This window comes from Nerophis ophidion, linkage group LG05 (assembly GCF_033978795.1).
Source record: "Nerophis ophidion isolate RoL-2023_Sa linkage group LG05, RoL_Noph_v1.0, whole genome shotgun sequence".
NCBI classification, from domain to species: domain Eukaryota; kingdom Metazoa; phylum Chordata; class Actinopteri; order Syngnathiformes; family Syngnathidae; genus Nerophis; species Nerophis ophidion.
In genome coordinates, this window is record NC_084615.1 from 51,506,603 (window position 1) to 51,525,002 (window position 18,400).

At 40.3% G+C, this 18,400-nt stretch overlaps 2 protein-coding genes across 4 annotated transcripts; one reads left to right on the forward strand and one right to left on the reverse strand.

Annotated features, from left to right (window-relative positions):
• Nucleotides 1-241: 241 nt before the first annotated feature.
• commd5 (COMM domain containing 5) lies at nucleotides 242-11,956 on the reverse strand. 2 transcript variants are annotated; one of them, XM_061901482.1, is made up of 7 exons: nucleotides 11,545-11,833; nucleotides 11,285-11,445; nucleotides 10,187-10,215; nucleotides 10,058-10,108; nucleotides 9,876-9,971; nucleotides 5,937-6,012; nucleotides 242-697 (listed from the first exon to the last, which is right to left on the reverse strand). In XM_061901482.1, exons 1-7 carry the CDS (start codon nucleotides 11,708-11,710, stop codon nucleotides 596-598), a joined length of 681 nt encoding a protein of 226 aa, XP_061757466.1. In that variant the 5' UTR covers nucleotides 11,711-11,833; the 3' UTR covers nucleotides 242-595. The 2 variants fall into 2 exon arrangements, with proteins under 2 accessions (XP_061757466.1, XP_061757467.1); XM_061901483.1 differs by lacking the exon at nucleotides 5,937-6,012 and having other exon boundaries at nucleotides 11,545-11,956.
• On the forward strand, nucleotides 11,752-18,098 carry fam199x (family with sequence similarity 199, X-linked). 2 transcript variants are annotated; one of them, XR_009806903.1, is made up of 9 exons: nucleotides 11,752-11,903; nucleotides 12,550-12,728; nucleotides 15,524-15,743; nucleotides 15,824-15,982; nucleotides 16,052-16,213; nucleotides 16,281-16,464; nucleotides 16,796-16,899; nucleotides 16,982-17,211; nucleotides 17,292-18,098. XR_009806903.1 is itself a non-coding variant. In XM_061901479.1 (8 exons), exons 2-8 carry the CDS (start codon nucleotides 12,562-12,564, stop codon nucleotides 17,153-17,155), a joined length of 1,170 nt encoding a protein of 389 aa, XP_061757463.1. In that variant the 5' UTR covers nucleotides 11,752-11,903; nucleotides 12,550-12,561; the 3' UTR covers nucleotides 17,156-18,098. The 2 variants fall into 2 exon arrangements, 1 of the variants encoding a protein (XP_061757463.1); XM_061901479.1 differs by having other exon boundaries at nucleotides 16,982-18,098.
• The last annotated feature ends 302 nt before the right edge of the window (nucleotides 18,099-18,400 follow it).

Genomic DNA, 18,400 nt, shown 5'->3' on the forward strand with positions numbered 1-18,400 from the left:
AGCCGTTATGCATCCAGGGGAAATCTGCGATTAGCAGATTACGCACAAGACGCCTGTATGTAAACTATATATTTAACTGTACAGTATATAAATAGTTTGCACACGCTGTTGAGCACTTATTTAGGTCTCAGTAGATCAGGCCCAAAATGTATTGTTTAACACAAAAGAACAGCTGCCACTTTTACTCCAGGGGAGTAATAGGGCTTACTTTTGAGAAGTTTAAGAACAAAACAAGCTAAACTTATTTTGAATAATCTATCATTTGTACGTGTTTATTTTCTTAAAGAAAAAAATTGTGAAGAAAAGCTGACATTTAAAAAAAATATTTCTAGGCCAGTATTGCTTGTATTACATGGTAAAATATCACAGAGTAAACAGACCAAATTTGATAACATCCATCATTGTTCTATATTGCTAGTCCTCATTAGAATCACAGGTAAACTCCAGCTCTAGCCTATCACAGTTCACTTTGGGGCGAGAGGCGAGGTACACTCTAGACCGGTCACCAGACAATTTTTTTTCATGTAAAGCTTTTTGCATTTTTAGCTTTCTGGTTTTACCAATCTCACCGCTTCCATCAAAAACAGAATGCTTTTCAATCTTGGATCCTCAGAATGCTTCTCTTTTCCAAATTGTTCATTTCTTTGAGGATCAGAGCCACGTTGTAGCGCAGTTCCTGGAATTTCGCCACTGGCACCTGCACAGGAAAACAACAACTAACTTTTAAACAATGTCTTGATTGGTTGGTTGATCATGGAGTTTTGCCAAGAATCACATCCAATGTAGATACAATGCTAATGTACTGTAATCTAATTGGATAACGCCTCCAATGGGTATAGAAGCAGCAGAATCAGTCTACTTGGTTTTGTTCCACTTTTGGGGCAGATACAGCATTCTCCAGCCTCATTGGAGTAGAAAGTATGGAGAGTGTCGCCCCCTGTTGACTGAAGCATGTTACTAAAATTCTCATCAGTTTGTCATAAGAACCTTCTAGCCATCAATCAATCCATCCATTTTTAACCGCTAGTCCCGTTTGGGGTCGCAAGGGGTGCTGGAGCCTATCTCAGCTGCATTCAGGCAGTAGACGGGGACACCCTGGAAAAGTCGCCACCTCATCAGACATACATTACAAATACTGTAAATTGTAAAATTTGTTATACTAGAATTAAACATTTTATTGATGAATACCATACATTTTCTGCCAATTCTAAATATATTGTATTAACAAAATATTAATTTATAAAGCATTCATATCATGTTAGCTTTAATTTAAATTATTTGTGTATGTTTGTGAATCCTATTTTTGTCTAAAATATCTTCATTCATTGGTGCCGTCTTTTGCGTTTAATTTGTGAGTACTGTACTGTATACTAAACTACTCATCCATCCAACCATTTTCTACCGCTTATTCCCTTTGGGGTTATGTAAGTCCTTAAAGCTTGAAAAACTACTTGCATTGAGTTTACATCTCCAAATGAAAAATGTGATGATAAACATAATGTTTGAAAACAATGCTAAGTTTTAACAAGTTGTATTATTTAAAGTATGTAATCATTATTGGTGTGAATGTGTCCTTTTGTATTGGTTCTCATGCAATTTTGCAGTTGGCAAAAAATTATTACAGTACATAGGTGAGTGGGTTTTTCCAACTTTGGCATCTTGGCCTGAAGTACCTCCGCTAGTGCCATAAGGTCAGCTGCAGAGTTGTCAGCTGGTGTCACTGTTCACTAATATTTTGCCCTCTAAGCCAGTACAGATCCAGGTAGGGGGGAGGGGGGCAGATAATACTGTAGAAGGAGACATCTCCCTACCACCCCCTGCAGCTGTCTTTACTGGGGTGTAACAACCCAAATTTTACCTGGGATTTCTACTGAATGCGAATTGGCTGCTGAACGGCGCCGCCATGGCGGGGACTCTTTCCATTTCCATTCTAGATTCGAGTCAATGTGTCAGTTTCCACAGCTAGTGGACCCCTCTGCCCACGGTGCCACCATGCCGGTGCCGTACCGCATTCTTGCGCTATATATACGCAGAGCTTATATTTTTACCGATCGATGCAACACAGCAAACCAATTTAGCTAAAATTTGCTTGTGTGGGACAGGAAGTAATGCACAAACACATAAAATATCCGGTTGACTATCAAATTAAAATAGTCCGTGTCTAAGGCACATCGTATTTTAAAATTTGAAACACCCTAATGGGTGGGGATGGACCTGAAATCAAATAATCAAAGGTTTTCTGACGTAGCTTCACCTTGTTGACACTAATGGATGAGGACATGCTGATTCTGGAGGTCCAAATCAAGGAAGCATATTGCATGCATATCCTGGACAGCTGGGCCTATGTCAAGTACCAGCTAATACGGGGCAGGGAAAGCAGAAAAGTGGTGAGTTGAATGAGATGTGTGTGAGTGTGTGTGTATGTGTGTGTGTGTGTAAAGCTCGCCAAAGATGATGCTACTGTTGTGTTTTTGCTTGCTACAAATACAAATATAAAGTTGTCGTTCTGCAAGGCAAAACTGTCGTCTTTTCCACAATACAAAGTAAGAGCCTTCACGGACGCCCGACTGTGGGTATAGATGTACGGCAAAGCTCAGAGACTTTCCGAGGTGTTGCCGTTTAGCAGCTGTTATGTGTGTCAAAAGCAGGATCGAGTTTATTTGTTTCTGCTCTTCTGAAAGGACAGAATAAACTGTTTGCTCAGTGGCCTTGTGGTTATAGTGTCTGCCCTGAGATCGGTAGGTTGTGAGTTCAAACCCCGTCCGAGTCATACCAGAGACTATAAAAATGGAACCCATTACCTCTCCAGTCTGTGCTATTTCACTGCGTGGCGGAGCTGCAACAGTGATCATCAAACAGCGGTGGCGATTAGCGGACGGCAGAGACGTTCCGGGGCGGCGCCGTTCAACAGTCATTCTGGATTTAGTGGAAATTAATCAATCAATCAAAGTTTATTTATATAGCACTAAAAGCCAAGTGTCTCAAAGAGCTGCACAAGCCACAACGAAATCCAGGGTTATCCTCCCTCTTCAGTCATAGCCAGTAATTTGCTTTTTCAGCCCCTTCCCTCAAGTTCTTTCAGGGCTTTCTGCAGGCTTTTTCCTTCTACGCCTGCAGCTTGGAAAAGTTTGACTGTTGATTTTCCTGCATTTCCGCGGCACCCAATCTACACCAGGTATATCCTGGTTTCCAAGCCACCCGCTTGGCATTCCGCTGCAAGCTCAGAATATTTGATGTGCTTCCTTTTGTATGCTGCTGGCATGCATTATTCCCCAAAGGACATGGATTTCTATGAGAAAGATCTCTATGCCACAGACCCCATTACAATGTCTGGCCATATTCTGTTGGAGCAATATCCCTTGAAAAGACCAACTGCTTTTTAGGTCCACCAACATCAGCCACTTTTTTCCAGAGGTGACGATTCGGTTTCTCTCCCTGGCTGGGGGACAGAGAGTGCTACAAGACTGGATAAAGGCTGTCAATGCCAGCTTTGTGGTTGCTGTGGTATTGTTTATTGATACTCTGCACTACGGCAGGGCGATATGGCCTTTTAATAATATCTTGATATTTTTAGGCCATGTCACGATACACAATAAAAATCTCGATATTTTGCCTTAGCCTTGAATTAACACTTGATGCATATTATCACACCAGTATGAGGATTCTATGTGTACACATTAAAACATTGTTGTTCATACTGCATTAATATATGTTAATTTTAAACTTTCATGCCGAGAGGGAAATCACAACTAAGTCAATTTACCAAAACTGTAGTGATTAAACAGTTATTAAGCAGTGGCACAGACATTCATGTCATTTCCAAAACAGAAAGTGCAAGATTGTCAGAGACATTTTAAAACTAGCTAAATGTGCACTTTTGTGAACGATGTCACCAAGATGACGTATCAAAACAACACTAAATTAAAGTGCACTTTTTGTACAGAACGCCACCACAATAGTTGAAAACAAATAAAGTGCACTTTTGTGCATGATGTCGCACAATATATTTCAATAACTGTCAAATAAAAATGAGCTGCATTATAGGTTCCTGCAGACGTTATCTCTTTCTGTTGTTGACTTTTTTTTTTCATACGGTGTTGATCTGGAAATGGTTGCTTCGGCATTTTGTTGGTCTGGCACCGACCGGAGATATTGACATGCAGTTTCAAGCACTCCTTATTCTTTAGTGGGTGACTTTTCAATGATGCTACATTGAACCATTGAACCACATGTATTGGCGAGGTCCAACCACACCACATGCAAATCGCTCTTATCTTGCTTTTCCCGCCGGATTTAATCCCAGATCACGGGGCAGTGTTCATGGCAACCAGTAGGGATGATGTTCGAAACCGGTTCTCTCAATTGTTCGATAAAAAAAAAAAACGATTCCATGGATTCGAATCTCTTTTTGAGAACCGGTTCCTGTAATCGAAGCCACAATGCAGTATTAAAAAGCGCCCTGTCAGTTACGGGTGCTATTTCTGTATTTAACGCATAAACAAGGCGCAGCGTATTTTTGGGCGCAGGCATGGTTAAACATACGCTAGTTTAAAACATACGGTAGCATGCATGGACGCGGTTTTAAAAATGCAGAGTTCGGTTGTACTTTATTGAAGTATTTATCAATGCCATCCATCCATTTTCTACCGCTTATTACCTTTGGGGTCGCTGTTGCCTATCTCAGCTACAATTGGGCGGAAAGCGGTGTACACCCTGGAAAAGTCACCACCTCATCGCAGGGTCAACACAGATAGACAACATTCACACTCACATTCACACACTAGGGTCGATTTAGTGTTGCCAATCAACCTATTCCCAGGTGCATGGAGGTGGGAGGAAGCCGGAGTACCCGGAGGGAACCCACGCAGTCACGGGTAGAACATGCAAACTCCACACATAAAGATCCCGAGCCCGGGATTGAACCCAGGACTACTCAGGACCTTTCTATTGTGAGGCAGACGCACGAACCCCTCTTTCTCCCTGCTGCCCCTATATATCAATGTACTTACATTATTTTTTGATCAATCCTCATTCACAAATACATCAAAGTCCTCATCTTCTGTGTCCCAAATGAACAGCTGGGCAAGTTCTCCATCAAACACGCCATATTTTCTCTCTTCGTGCGTATCAATTCGCTACCGTGCTGGTCCCCTTCTCCACAGTGTGGATGACGAAAGTGAGCGGCACCTCGTCCATGTTGGTGATGTGTTTGTCTGCAAATCTTTTATTTAACAACGCACATAGCAGCACTATATGCTCACTGGGGACGTGCCTTTAGCGTCCTCTCTCACCTGAAACCTTCACCCTACAATGGCTGCATGCTGTCCTCAGTCACGTTCGCTTTTCCTCCATATATATATATATACAGTCATATAACATCTATGGCTTCTGGAACTCAGTGCACACACAACAACCTATCTGGATTCGATAAGAGATACAATAAGGAATCGGTTCTTTAAAAGGATTCAATAATGGGCTCCAACTTGATAATTTCTTAACGAATATCATCCCTAGCAATCAGGGAAGCAAGGTATTTCGGCTTTTTGACATCATCTATTAATATGTTAATTTGCCAAAAGGATGCTTTGGTCAATGGTCATTCTCATTGCCAATATGGAGAACAAAATATTTTCCTCCAGGTTCAACAAAGAAATGCTCCTGAACTGGCTGATAATGTGGGAGTCCTGCTCTTTCAGAATAAACTCACACCAAACCACTTGCTGCCACTCCACTGGGACTTGTTCTTTCTTCTAGGTAGAATCCAAGTACTTGTGGTGATTGAATTAGTGGCCATAAATTTGTTTAAAATCTACTTATTTGTTTAAACCTGCGATATATGTATTTTTCAGAGTTGAACTTCCAAAATGGATAAGCAAAATATTGTGTTTTTTAAAAAAGTTATATGCTTTTAAGCATTCAGCACAGTTATCAAGTACCTCAAATTGGTGAAAACATCCATTGGACAGTTTCATCTGCATGAGCACAGAAGGCTGCAGTGCTCTGGCCAGAGAGCTGAGGAGAGACACACAAAATAATACAATCTTACATGTCAACTAGAAAAAATTCCCAGAAAATTTTGATGGGCCTCCTATCTGTGGATTGTTTGAAGAACAACTTGCTAAAGTTTGGAAAATTGACACAGTGGTATCTAAACCAGAAAAAAAAATCCTGTGCAGACTCTTTCCAAGAAACTACAGAACTACAGGTGCTAGCGGAGTGTATAATATAGCCAAGAGTCATGGATGCATGGCATTATGGGTAATTCTTATGTTGCGTTTACAATGTGTTACAGAGCCAATGTTCTCCCGGAATGTGTTTGGTGTGGGTTCACAGAGTGTGGCACATATTAGTAAGAGTGTTAAAGTTGTTTTATATCACAACCATCAGTGTGATCTGTATGGCTGTGGAACAAGACCCCTGGTTTACACATAGTAAAAGCAAAAAAACACTCTTCCGCCATTTTGAAAATGGCGACAGGGGAAGCGTCACTCATGATGTCACGAATTTGACCCGGCGGTAAAAGTTAGCATGCGCTAATAGATTTGGGGAGCGAGTTTGACCCGGCAGTAATTCAAGGCAGACGCATTTTACATGCCCGGCGGCTATTCAAGGAAATACGGTATATATACACATATACAAATCCCGTTTCCATATGAGTTGGGAAATTGTGTTAGATGTAAATATAAATGGAATACAATGATTTGCAAATCATTTTCAACCCATATTCAGGTGAATATACTACAAAGACAACATATTTGATGTTCAAACTGACAAACATTTTTTTTTTGCAAATAATCATTAACTTTAGAATTTGATACCAGCAACACGTGACCAAGAAGTTGAGAAAGGTGGTAATGAATACTGATAAAGTTGAGGAATGCTCATCAAATACTTATTTGGAACATCCTACAGGTGTGCAGGCTAATTTGGAACAGGTGGGTGCAATGATTGGGTATAAAAGCAGCTTTCATGAAATGCTAAGTAATTCACAAACAAGGATAGGGCGAGGGTCACCAATTTGTAAGCAAATTGTCGAACAGTTTTAGAACAACATTTCTCAACGAGCTATTGCAAGGAATTTAGCGATTTTACCATCGACGGTCCGTAAACTCATCAAAAGTTTCAGAGAATCTGGAGAAATCACTGCACGTAAGCGATGATATTACGGACCTTTGATCCCTCAGGCGGTACTGCATCAAAAACCGACATCAGTGTGTAAAGGATATCACCACATGGGCTCAGGAACACATCATAAAACCACTGTCGGTAACTACAGTTAGTGGCTACATCTGTAAGTGCAAGTTAAAACTCTACTATGCAAAGCGAAAGCCATTTATCAACAACACCCAGGAACGTCGCCGGCTTCGCTGGGCCCGAGCTCATATAAGATGGACTGATGCAAAGTGGAAAAGTGTTCTGTGGTCTGACGAGTCCACATTTCAAATTATATTTGGAAACTGTGGACATGGTGTCCTCCGGAACATAGAGGAAAATAACCATCCGGATTGTTACAGGCGCAAAGTTCAAAAGCCAGCATCTGTGATGGTATGGGGGTGTATTAGTGCCCAAGACATGGGTAACTTACACATCTGTGAAGGCACCATTAATGCTGAATGGTCCATACAGGTTTTGGAGCAACATATGTTGCCATCCAAGCAACGTTATCACATGGACGCCCCTGCTTATTTCAGCAAAACAATGCCAAGCCTCGTGTTACAACAACGTGGCTTCGTAGTAAAAAAGTGTGGGTATTTTCCTGGCCCGCCTGCAGTCCAGACATGTCTCCCATCGAAAATGTGTGGCGCATTATGAAGCGTAAAATACGTCGACAAGACCCCGGACTGTTGAACAACTTAAGCTGTACATCAAGCAAGAATGGTAAATAATTCCCATTTCAAAGCTTCAAGAATTAGTTTCCTCAGTTCCCAAACATTTATTGAGTGTTGTTAAAAGAAAAGATGATGTAACACAGTGGTGAACATGCCCTTTCCCAACTACTTTGGCACGTGTTATTTGCAAAAAGAAAAAATGTTTATGAGTTTGAACATCAAATATCTTGTCTTTGTGGTGCATTCAATTGAATATGGGTTGAAAAGGATTTGCAAATCATTGTATTCCGTTTATATTTACATCTGACACAATTTCCCAACTCATATATAAACTCAACTCGTCGTGTTTGGAGGAAGAAGAATACTGAGTTGCATCCCAAGAACACCATAACTACTGTGAAGCATAGGGGTGGAAACATCATGCTTTGGGGCTGTTTTTCTGCTAAAGGGACAGGACGATTGATCCGTGTTAAGGAAAGAATGAATGGGGCACTGTATCGTGACATTTTGAGCCAAAACCTCCTTCCGTCAATGAGAGCTTTGAATGGTTGGCCAAATACTTATTTTCCACCATAATTTACAAATAAATACTTTAAAACTCCTACAATGTGAATTCCTGGATTTTTTTTCACATTCTGTCTCTCACAGTTGAACTGTACCTATGATGAAAATTACAGACCTCTGTCATCATTTTAAGTGGGAGAATTTGTACAATCGGTGGCTGACTAAATGCTTTTTTGCCCCACTGTATACACACACACATATATATATATATATATATATATATATATATATATATATATATATATATATATATATATATATACATACATTTTGATAAATCGCTAACAGGCTAATGTTAGCTCCTTGACATAGGAAAACATACATCCAAGATGGCGCAAGAATCCAATTACATTAGCTTTAGAAAATAACATACAAGTATTTAAATTGCTAGCATAAATCCTTAACATGTTAACATGGGAACAGTAAGCATAGTTGTGAGATAGCGCCAGTAATTAAAATTCATTTTTAGGTTTAAATTATTAAAATGAGCTAAAATGCTAGCATAAAATGTTAGCATGTTAACGTTAACTTGCTAAATTTTGCAAGATGCTAGCATCTGACCAGATAGAGGTGGAAAAACAAAAAAGTGCCAAGGTAGTTCTATAATGTTCCGACATGTATATACAGGTCAAACATGTCTATATTGACTAATTAGGGGAAACAAATAAAGTGACCGCTATAGACAGGTGGCTATGCAGGTTGGCTGTCATTTTGAATTTCAGTACATGTGAACCTTTAAACAATTACGAATACATACATGTATTTGGCATTGTAATTAACAGTTTCTAAAATACAGTCTTGCAAGCTTTCCAAGCTTGAACAGTGTTATGGAATTTGAGCTTCCTTTTTGAAGCTCACGTGAACAGGATGCTGTTTTCCATTCATGACAGACTTTCGAGGACTGGTCAAGTGTACAAAGCTCAGGGGGGCTTTGATGAGACTTGCCCAGTCCCGACTGCTCGCCACCCCCTGGTTGGGATCCCGTTGCAGCGACCGCAAATCCTGCTTAAGAAATAAATTTCACGGACAGTGGTATGGCAAATTTTGATATCGGTTGACGCTATAAGGACTCAAAAAAAAGTTTTGGAATGCAAATTGAGTGGCCTCTGGCCACGTTGAACAGTTTGCCGCTTTGGACACTACCATACTTTTTTCTGCGGAGGAAATTTTTGTGGCTGCTATCGGCAAATGACGGCCATACACAGGTTTGACTGTCTTTGTTTTTAAATATGTGTGAAATAAGTAAAATACTAATTGTTAGCATGCCAGCACCTAGGAAGAGAACATGTCATGAATGAACTGAACAGTGTGTTGTTGGAACGGTTGAAAATTATAAAACTAAGAGTGGGAAAAACAACTTTGGCCCATAATAATAATAAAGGTTAAGTCCAACCAATATTAAGATAGACAAAGAGTCCATTAATAGCTGCAAAGCAGCAGTGAGGACAATAACAAAAACTTAGTAAAATTCTTCAGCCTCACCTTGTAGAGATGGCTACATCCACTCTCCATTTAAACTCATCTACTGTGGGCAGGTGGGGGTCCCTCTGAGAAGTCGCTGCTTCCAGAGCTGCACGCCTGGTAATACAAAGTATTTGTATCATGAGTACCTTGGTCTGAAGTTAGTGCGGAAAAGGGGGAAAAATGTGTAAATGCAAGCATACCGATTTCCAAATACCACACTGCAGAAATCCATAATAAAGTTTTCTGGTATACTGAGGAGAACAAAGGAGCACAAAGTTAATAACTGGAAAAGAAGGACCGATAGGAGGTCTGTAGGTGGCGAGTCTTGCCTTAGGTCGCGAAGATCCTCTTTAAAGGCCTACAAAAGCACATACAGTACATGTTATCAGAAAATTTAATAAATAAACTTCCAGTTGACTTTGTAACAAATCTAAGCTCGGCAGGCAATAAAGGTTATGTAATGCAGTCCCAACACTGCGTGCAAGTGCATATCTCCATGCTTTTGAAACCAAAAAATAAGGTTTTGTCACATTCTGATGCTGGATCAGGGGTTGGCAATCTTCAGCCTCATTGGTGAGGCTCCCTTTGCAGAGCTTGGAGATTATTTGAATGCCATTATTTAGGAAAACTGCATTTTTTAAAAAGTTTATATACTGTGAGACAATGACATTGAACAAGCTGATTCCTGACTGGTGAGCAAACCATGAAAACGTCCCAAAAATAAATTGGATAGCATATATTTCTGCATTGACGGATTATTATGCCTTCCCTGCCAATGACGCGGGTTTACCTGTATATTTAATACAAGTAGCGAGGATTTAGCACTATTTTTTTTTTACCTTGAACGACATTTTTAAAAAAAACATTTAGCATATTCTGAAAATCTGTATGCCTACACATGTACATTGCACTTCTTTTAGATCTCATCGGCTTTATTTGGTTTTTACTTTTAAATGTTTATAAGAAGTGTTGTGCTTTGTGGCTACAGACTATTTTCCTTTAGTGGAAGATTTGGAAAAATGGTTCTTTTGATTGGAAACTTTGCCGACCCCAAGTGACTAGAGCAGTGGTTCTGAAACTTGTATCACCAAACCAAAGACTACCTCAGAAAACACTTGGCTCTCAAAGTACCACCATAATGATCAACATTAAAATACAATAGCGTAGAGGGCCTAAGTATTCATCAAAACAAGGCAGAGGTTTTAATTAACAAGTATATTTAATATTTTTGGCCACTGAACTACTAGTGACATTGTGTTTGAATATAGAAAAATAAAACACTGAATTTTAATGACGTGAGTCATTAGGTACCTCTAATTGGAGCATGTACACATACCGCAATTTGAGAATCACTGGACTAGAGAGTAACAAGATGTAAACGTCTTTGTTATGTTTAATTGTAAGGTACAGTATTATAGGCAGCTCACCTCCTGCTTTAGCAATGCTTGTGGTTTACGAATAGCCTCAGACAATATTCTGTACATCCCAGCTACAACGTGACTCAGCTTGTCCTGTGGAAGGACACTCGTCTCTGCTATTGACTTCATCGTGTCTCTGCAGTCCTTCCCCTCCAGGGCATTCACCACCGCTTCAGTGAAAGAATGCAGCATTACAACATAGACACAATTAAGATAGGAACAATAGTTTTACAGCGTTTTATCCAATCTTATATATTACAAATAAGTACCTTTCAGTAATTTTCTGAATATCTCTTGCTCCACATCCTGGAGGTTCTTTGCCATGAACTCGATTTCAGGCGGTATTCTACCACCCAGAAAGCTGCTGTCCTTTTCTTGGGTTGACGACATCACTAAACATTCGATTCCATAAAAAAATAGTAACAGGAATGGCATATAAGTCTTGAAATAAGAAATGGGTGTTTGCTTTTCCTCGAGATGCGATAACTTCCGTATTGTGTCACATGACGTTCTTCCCGCTTTTGAAATTCTCGCGATGAGTTGCTTCTCGCGATAGCAACGCAACTATTCGGTGGCGAGGATTTGCAAATGAAGGTTGCGCAAAATCTCGGACTTTGAACGACAATAGGTTGGTATTTTCCGTCGTTGTGTCCCTCAAATCGTCCCAAGTTATATTTAATGACTTCAGAGTGATTTGCGTGTTAGCCAAATTACTTCGGTGTCAATTTATGGCTTTTGTCGCCGCCCCGTTGCCATTTAGCATTAGCCGGAAGCTAAGAATATCAGCTAGCTCTTCGTTCTTACAGCATGCTATGAGCCCCTAATCAAAACACAACACGTATGAAACAAGAATTTACTGAAGCAATATTCTAAACATACAGTTACGCTCTCTTTGACATGTTCTGTGTGACAGCAATTTTGCAGGTGACGATAAGAAATTAACAAGGGGGATATTCTGAGGTGTGCGTGACGTCAAAGTGCCAACAAAACATTTATGCCTGCAAACTATTTTATGTAACTTTGGTTGGCTTTTTTTTTGGCTACCAAGCAATACAATGAAGATTTGCTTCACTCTAGTCGTTCAAATTTGGCTGAATTTGTTTAGTTGTTGTAAATGGTTATTTTATGTCAATTGTCATAATGGTAAGACTGACTTAATCAAACATGCATAATCATGCTACTCACCTGTTGTATCATGTAGTCATACTAGTCTGTGTACATGTACATTTGGAATGTTATTTCTGTATTAAATCTCATGTATGTTGTTGTCTCAGGTACATGCAATCATGTCTGATTCTCTGTATGAGAAGTTTTTGGCCCCAGAGGAGCCTTTCCCTCTCCTCTCTCAGAGAGCAAACCTCAGTGATGTTGGAACGCTTGACGTCAGTGATTTTGGCTGCCAACTCTCATCCTGTCACAGGACGGACCCCCTACGCCGTTTCCACAGCAACAGGCAAGTAGCACATTGTCTCTTTTTGAAGAGGTGGACCCGTGGGTCAAAAAAATGTTAACGAGAAATGCTAAAACAAATGCGATCCCGAGTCACAATAACACGCAATCTAATTTCCACATGACGATATATAAGTGTAGCAATGGAGACGCGTAACTGACGCGTAGAGTAAACCTACACAGGACATGACCGGGAGGAATTGATCATGACAATAAGTTTGTAAATATGTGATAATTTAGTAAAAAACAATGCGATTGACTCTGGTGGGGAAAAAACGGGAAAAAATTAATTACATAAAACGTCATGTTATATTGAATCTTATCATATCGAACTTTGAGTGTACACGGCTGTTCAGATTTGAATGACTGAAATTATGGTTAAGAAAGCATATTTACAAAGTTTTAAACACATAAAGTTATGCCCCATCCATGAAAATACTCCATTTATTAATAATGATACAATCCTACTTTGCAAGAATGTGTTTACTAACCAACTGGACACGGTAAACAAGAGCTGACCGTATTTCTTTGTCAACATTTGTGTTTTGCTTTTCTTGTTTGTTTCTACCACAGCACGCATAAAAATTTGACACTCAAGTCCTGGCTGATAATGCAAATTACACGATAACTTAATCGTTTTTAACTAGATGGATCAGTGATTCTCAAACTGGTACGTGTACTACTAGTGGTACGCAGGCTCCATCTAGTGGTATACCAAACAATCACCTCATTATAGTACAGTGTTTTATTTTCCTTTATTCAAACATAGTGTTACTGTTCAAACTGTGCGTAATGTTACATTGGCCAAAAATATTTAAATATACGTTTTAGATAAAACCTCTGCATTGTTTTTAATGAATACTTACCCCTACTACAGTAGTTTTCAAATGGGGGTACTTGAAGGTATGCCAAGGGGTATGAGATTAAAAGAAAATTCTAAAAAGAGGAACAATTCAAAAATCCTTTATAAATATATTTATTGAATAATACTTCAAAAAAATATGAATGTAAGTTCATAAACTGTGGGGAAAAAAATAAAATAATGCAATATTCAGTGTTGACAGCTAGATTTTTTTGGACATGTTCCATAAATATTGATGTTAAAGATTTGTTTTTTGTGAAGAAATTTTTAGAATTAAGTTCTTGTATCCAGATGGATCTCAATTACAATCCCCAAAGAGGGCACTTTAAGTTGATGATTACTTCTATGTGTAGAAATCTTTATTTATAATTGAATCACTTGTTTATTTTCCAACAAGTTTTTAGTTCTTTTTATATCTTTTTCCAAGTAGGTCAAGAAAGACCATTACAAATGAGCACTATTTTGCACTGTTATTCAATTTAATAAATCAGAAACTGATGACTTAGTGCTATATTTTACTTCTTAATCTCTTTTTTTCAACCAAAAATGCTTTGCTCTGATTAGGGGGTACTTGAATTGAAAAAATGTTCACAGGGGGTACATCACTGAAAAAAGGTTGAGAACCACTGCCCTACTAGGCCAATACTTGTTGGGGAACTGCTCTTTTTTGGGAATATTGCCTATCAAATGTTGGCTATTGTTTACAATCATAATTTTTTTGTTTTCTAACATGTAAAAATTGGCTCATTCTTGGTGGCTAGCAATGCAACGAATGGGAGAAATCAGTTCTACTTCTAAATCTTAAAATGCATTTAGAAACCGTCAACAATACTTAATTTACGTTCGTAACCTGTATAAAACCAAGCTGTGGCGACATTGTTATTGTAAGAGCAAACACAGTGGAACTCTTTATAGCGTATTAACATATCGGTGTGCTACGGTATTAGCCGTAAAAGCTAACTATGAAAGAAATAAGCTGTCTTCTGTGCTGACTGAAAAACATGATCATATTACTGTATCTGTGAAGTATTAGCCCACATTTTATGTTTTGCTTGTACACAGCTAGCCAGACAGCGTATGTACTCAAGTTGTACTAACACGCAGGACGTTCTGTGTGTGACTCACACGATGGACAGTTGTCTGTCTGGTCCAGCTAGCCAGAGACATTTTTTCCAGTTTATTTAGGTAAGCATCCCATTTATGTTGAAATAGCTTGGCTTCAAATTCCACATTTTGCAGCTTTGAGTTACTTTCACCTCATTCTTGCGGCTTCCGTCTGCTCAAACGTCTCACTCTTACTTTGCGCTCTCCTCCATAAGCAGCAGTTCATCCATTGTATATTCGGTTTCCAAAAGATAAGGTTGTAAATCCTCATTTGTCCAAAAATAGTCATCTTTGTTGTTTATTACCGAATTTGCCATGATTAGAAGACACTCGCTCATTATATATAGACTTGCAGTCTGTATATAAATTGTTGATGGAGTGTTTTGAAGTTGTTAGAGGGCTTTGAAGGCTACAACGGTGACTCCCATTAGCCACATCTTTCAAGCAGTTTATATCCTCTTTAAAATCCATATAGTCTCTCATGATTGTGAACCATAGGCAACATTCCAAAAAGTGCAGTTTCCCTTGAAATAAAACCTCTACCTTGTTTTTAAAGAATAATTAAGCCTACTACGTATGCTACAGTATTTTAATGTTTGTCATTACGGTGGTACTTGGAGAGCCAAATGCTTTCTGAGGATGTACTGAGTGAAAAAAGTTTGAGAACCTTTTAGATGGATGATAAAAGACCAAGGGTATTAACTTCATTGCTATTTTGCGCCGGGCTTATTCCCACAAATATCCAAATTTTTACATAAATACCTTTTTATGTTTTGCCACATGTATGAGCTGTTGCGCAATCGTAAACAAATGTGTCCTAACTTGCTCTCCAGATGGAACCTGACGTCCTGTGGGACGAGTGTGGCCAGCTCCGAGTGCAGCGAGGAGCTTTTCTCCTCGGTGTCCGTGGGCGACCAAGACGACTGCTACTCCCTGCTGGACGACCAGGATCTGACCTCCCTGGACCTGTTTCCAGAAGGCAGCGTGTGCAGCGACGTCTCCTCTTCCATCAGCACATACTGGGACTGGTCTGACAGCGAGTTTGAGTGGCAGGTGGGGCGGGCGGTGCAAAAACTATTTTATTATGCAGTCGTAATAAGATGTTCAACTAAGGCGCCACACTTAACTTCCAGTTGCCAGGAAGCGACATCACCAGCGGCAGCGATGTCCTGTCCGACATCATTCCTAGTGTTCCAAATTCCCCTTGCCTGGTTCCCAAAAGGAAGCCCAAACCTCATCCTCACCACAACCTGGATGAGCTGCCTTGGAGCGCCATGACCAATGACGAACAAGTAATCCCAACGCCGGCGGGGTTTGCGTGTGCAAGAGCAGCAAAGTGAAAGCCGTGTCGCTCTTTTCAGGTGGAGTACATCGAGTACCTGAGTCGTAAGGTCAGCACGGAGATGGGCCTGCGAGAACAACTGGACATCATCAAGATCATCGACCCCTGCGCTCAAATCTCTCCCACGGACAGCGAGTTCATCATCGAGCTCAACTGTCTGACAGACGAGAAGCTAAAGCAGGTGGGTCACGTGGCACACAGTTCTTTCCCGCAGCATCCGTGCCCCCTAACGACAAGGTAACGTGCAGGTACGTAACTACATCAGAGAGCACGGCCCCAGGCAGCGGACCAGCAGCATTCGGGAAGGCTGGAAGAGGAGCAGCCACAGCAGCGCTAGCACAGGCGGCGTCAGCTGCGCCAGCAGCAGCAATGTCAGCATGGTCAGTTCGGCCAGCTCCTCTACGGGATCCACTGCGTCCAATTCTGTCGCAGGTACGCCACCGGGTGGAGGTTTGATTGCAGTGTCACTTTTCCTGTTGGTTTAGATTTACTATAGCAATGAATATTGTCACTATGTTAGAACTGTGACCATGTCATGTATAGTCATTCTTGATGAATGACTCATATTTCAAACGTTTTTGGAGTCTCACTGCATGTGTGATGTTTGTTGTCTTCTTATCACACCCCTTCGAACTAACAAAACACCAACTACAGTGGAGTCTGTTTAAGTGGAATCAAGTACTTGTCTATGTGGACCAAGTTCTGGTCTGGACAAGTCCATCCTACTGTAGAATTGAAGTGTCTTTTATGTTGGTTTGTTTAGGTGGTCCCGCCTCAGCCTGCAGTGGAGGCAGTGTTGCTAACATAAGCAGAGCACACAGTGACGGTAACCTTTCCAACGCTGCCGAACGCATCAGAGATTCTAAAGTAAGGAATGTCTTTCATTTCTCCGCTGGACTTTGTCAATTCTCACTTGTTCCGTTGGCCTCAAGCTCTGCTCTTTTGGCAGAAGCGATCCAAGCAGCGTAAGCTCCAGCAAAAAGCCCTTCGTAAGCGGCAGCTGAAGGAGCAGCGGCAGGCCCGCAAGGAGCGTCTGAGCGGTCTCTTCCTGAATGAGGAGGTGCTGTCGCTGCGAGTGACAGAGGAGGACGGCCACGAAGACGACCTGGATATACTGATGTGACACCAGTGAACTCATCGGCGCTCCTTCCTAACACCTGATCTCGCTACCGCAGATAGGTTAGCACGCTTAGCACGGGCTCACACCAACATTCTCCTTCTTTGCCTAACCCTGCACTGTTTAAATACCATCAATGTAGCCGGGCAAAACTAACCGAGACGTCGCATGTTGAAGGAAAGACACAAAATTCTATGCTGGACTCCACCGCAGAGCTGCTCTGTCCTATCTTGTCGAGGCTTCTGAGGGAGCACTGAAGCGCTGCATGTTGAAAGCCACACCTCTTCTATACTATATCATTCTTTTATCAGCCCACCTCTTATCCATGTCTTGTAAATAAATAACTGAATATTTACTGCTTGATTTAAGCTTATAGTGTTAACAGTTTAATTTAATGTTTTCTCCCTTCTTTCCTGTGTGTAGAGTGGCACCACACACACGCTTAGCGCAATCATGTTTAGACTCATTTGTGTTTGCTTCCTTGGTTTCAGCTTTGAATTTTCCTGATAGCACTCCGAATGTAACTCTGCCACGCAGTCTCTGAATGAATAGACCGTCGTACTGGAAGATGTGTTTGTGTACTTACTGTACATAGCAGCTTCTGATGAGCGCTAACATCCAGCTGCTAAAGAACAGTGTTTGGCGGCTGCCTGAGATAAGTGTAACAACAGGTTGTTCTCTCCATCTCTCTGCTATGACGTGTTGAACCACTTGCAATTACCAGCCTCTACTTTGTTGTTTACTCTGATTTCTCCTAAATGCATTTTCAATTGCAGTTCTTTTCCAAAGCCTTTCTATGTATTCTGTAGTCTTGAAGTAGTCACAAACTCTATTTTGGGGAGAGAGAAAAAGATAATTTTGAAAAGCAAAAAAGTGACAATGATGCATTGAATTTATGTGTATATAAAGTTTTGATGATTATGACATTAAAGATATTTGGGAAAACAAATGTCTTATGAGAAATAATTGTGGCCAGCAATAGTGCCCACAGTTTTAGTGCAGGTATGAAAAAACTTTAAGAGCCAGTTTGCTATTTTTACAACTGTATTGTCTTGTCACTTTCTGTGTATGTATTTTTGTACTGTATATACTATCAACCCCAGTCCTAATATTGTATTCAGGTCCTAAGATTGTGTTCAGGAGTGTCCATGCGGTAAGCTTTGTCGAAAATGGTGTTCATTTGTAAATGAAACTGAACGAAACTTTAAAGATGGATACAATTGAAAGAGTAGAACAGTTTGATTTTTCCTA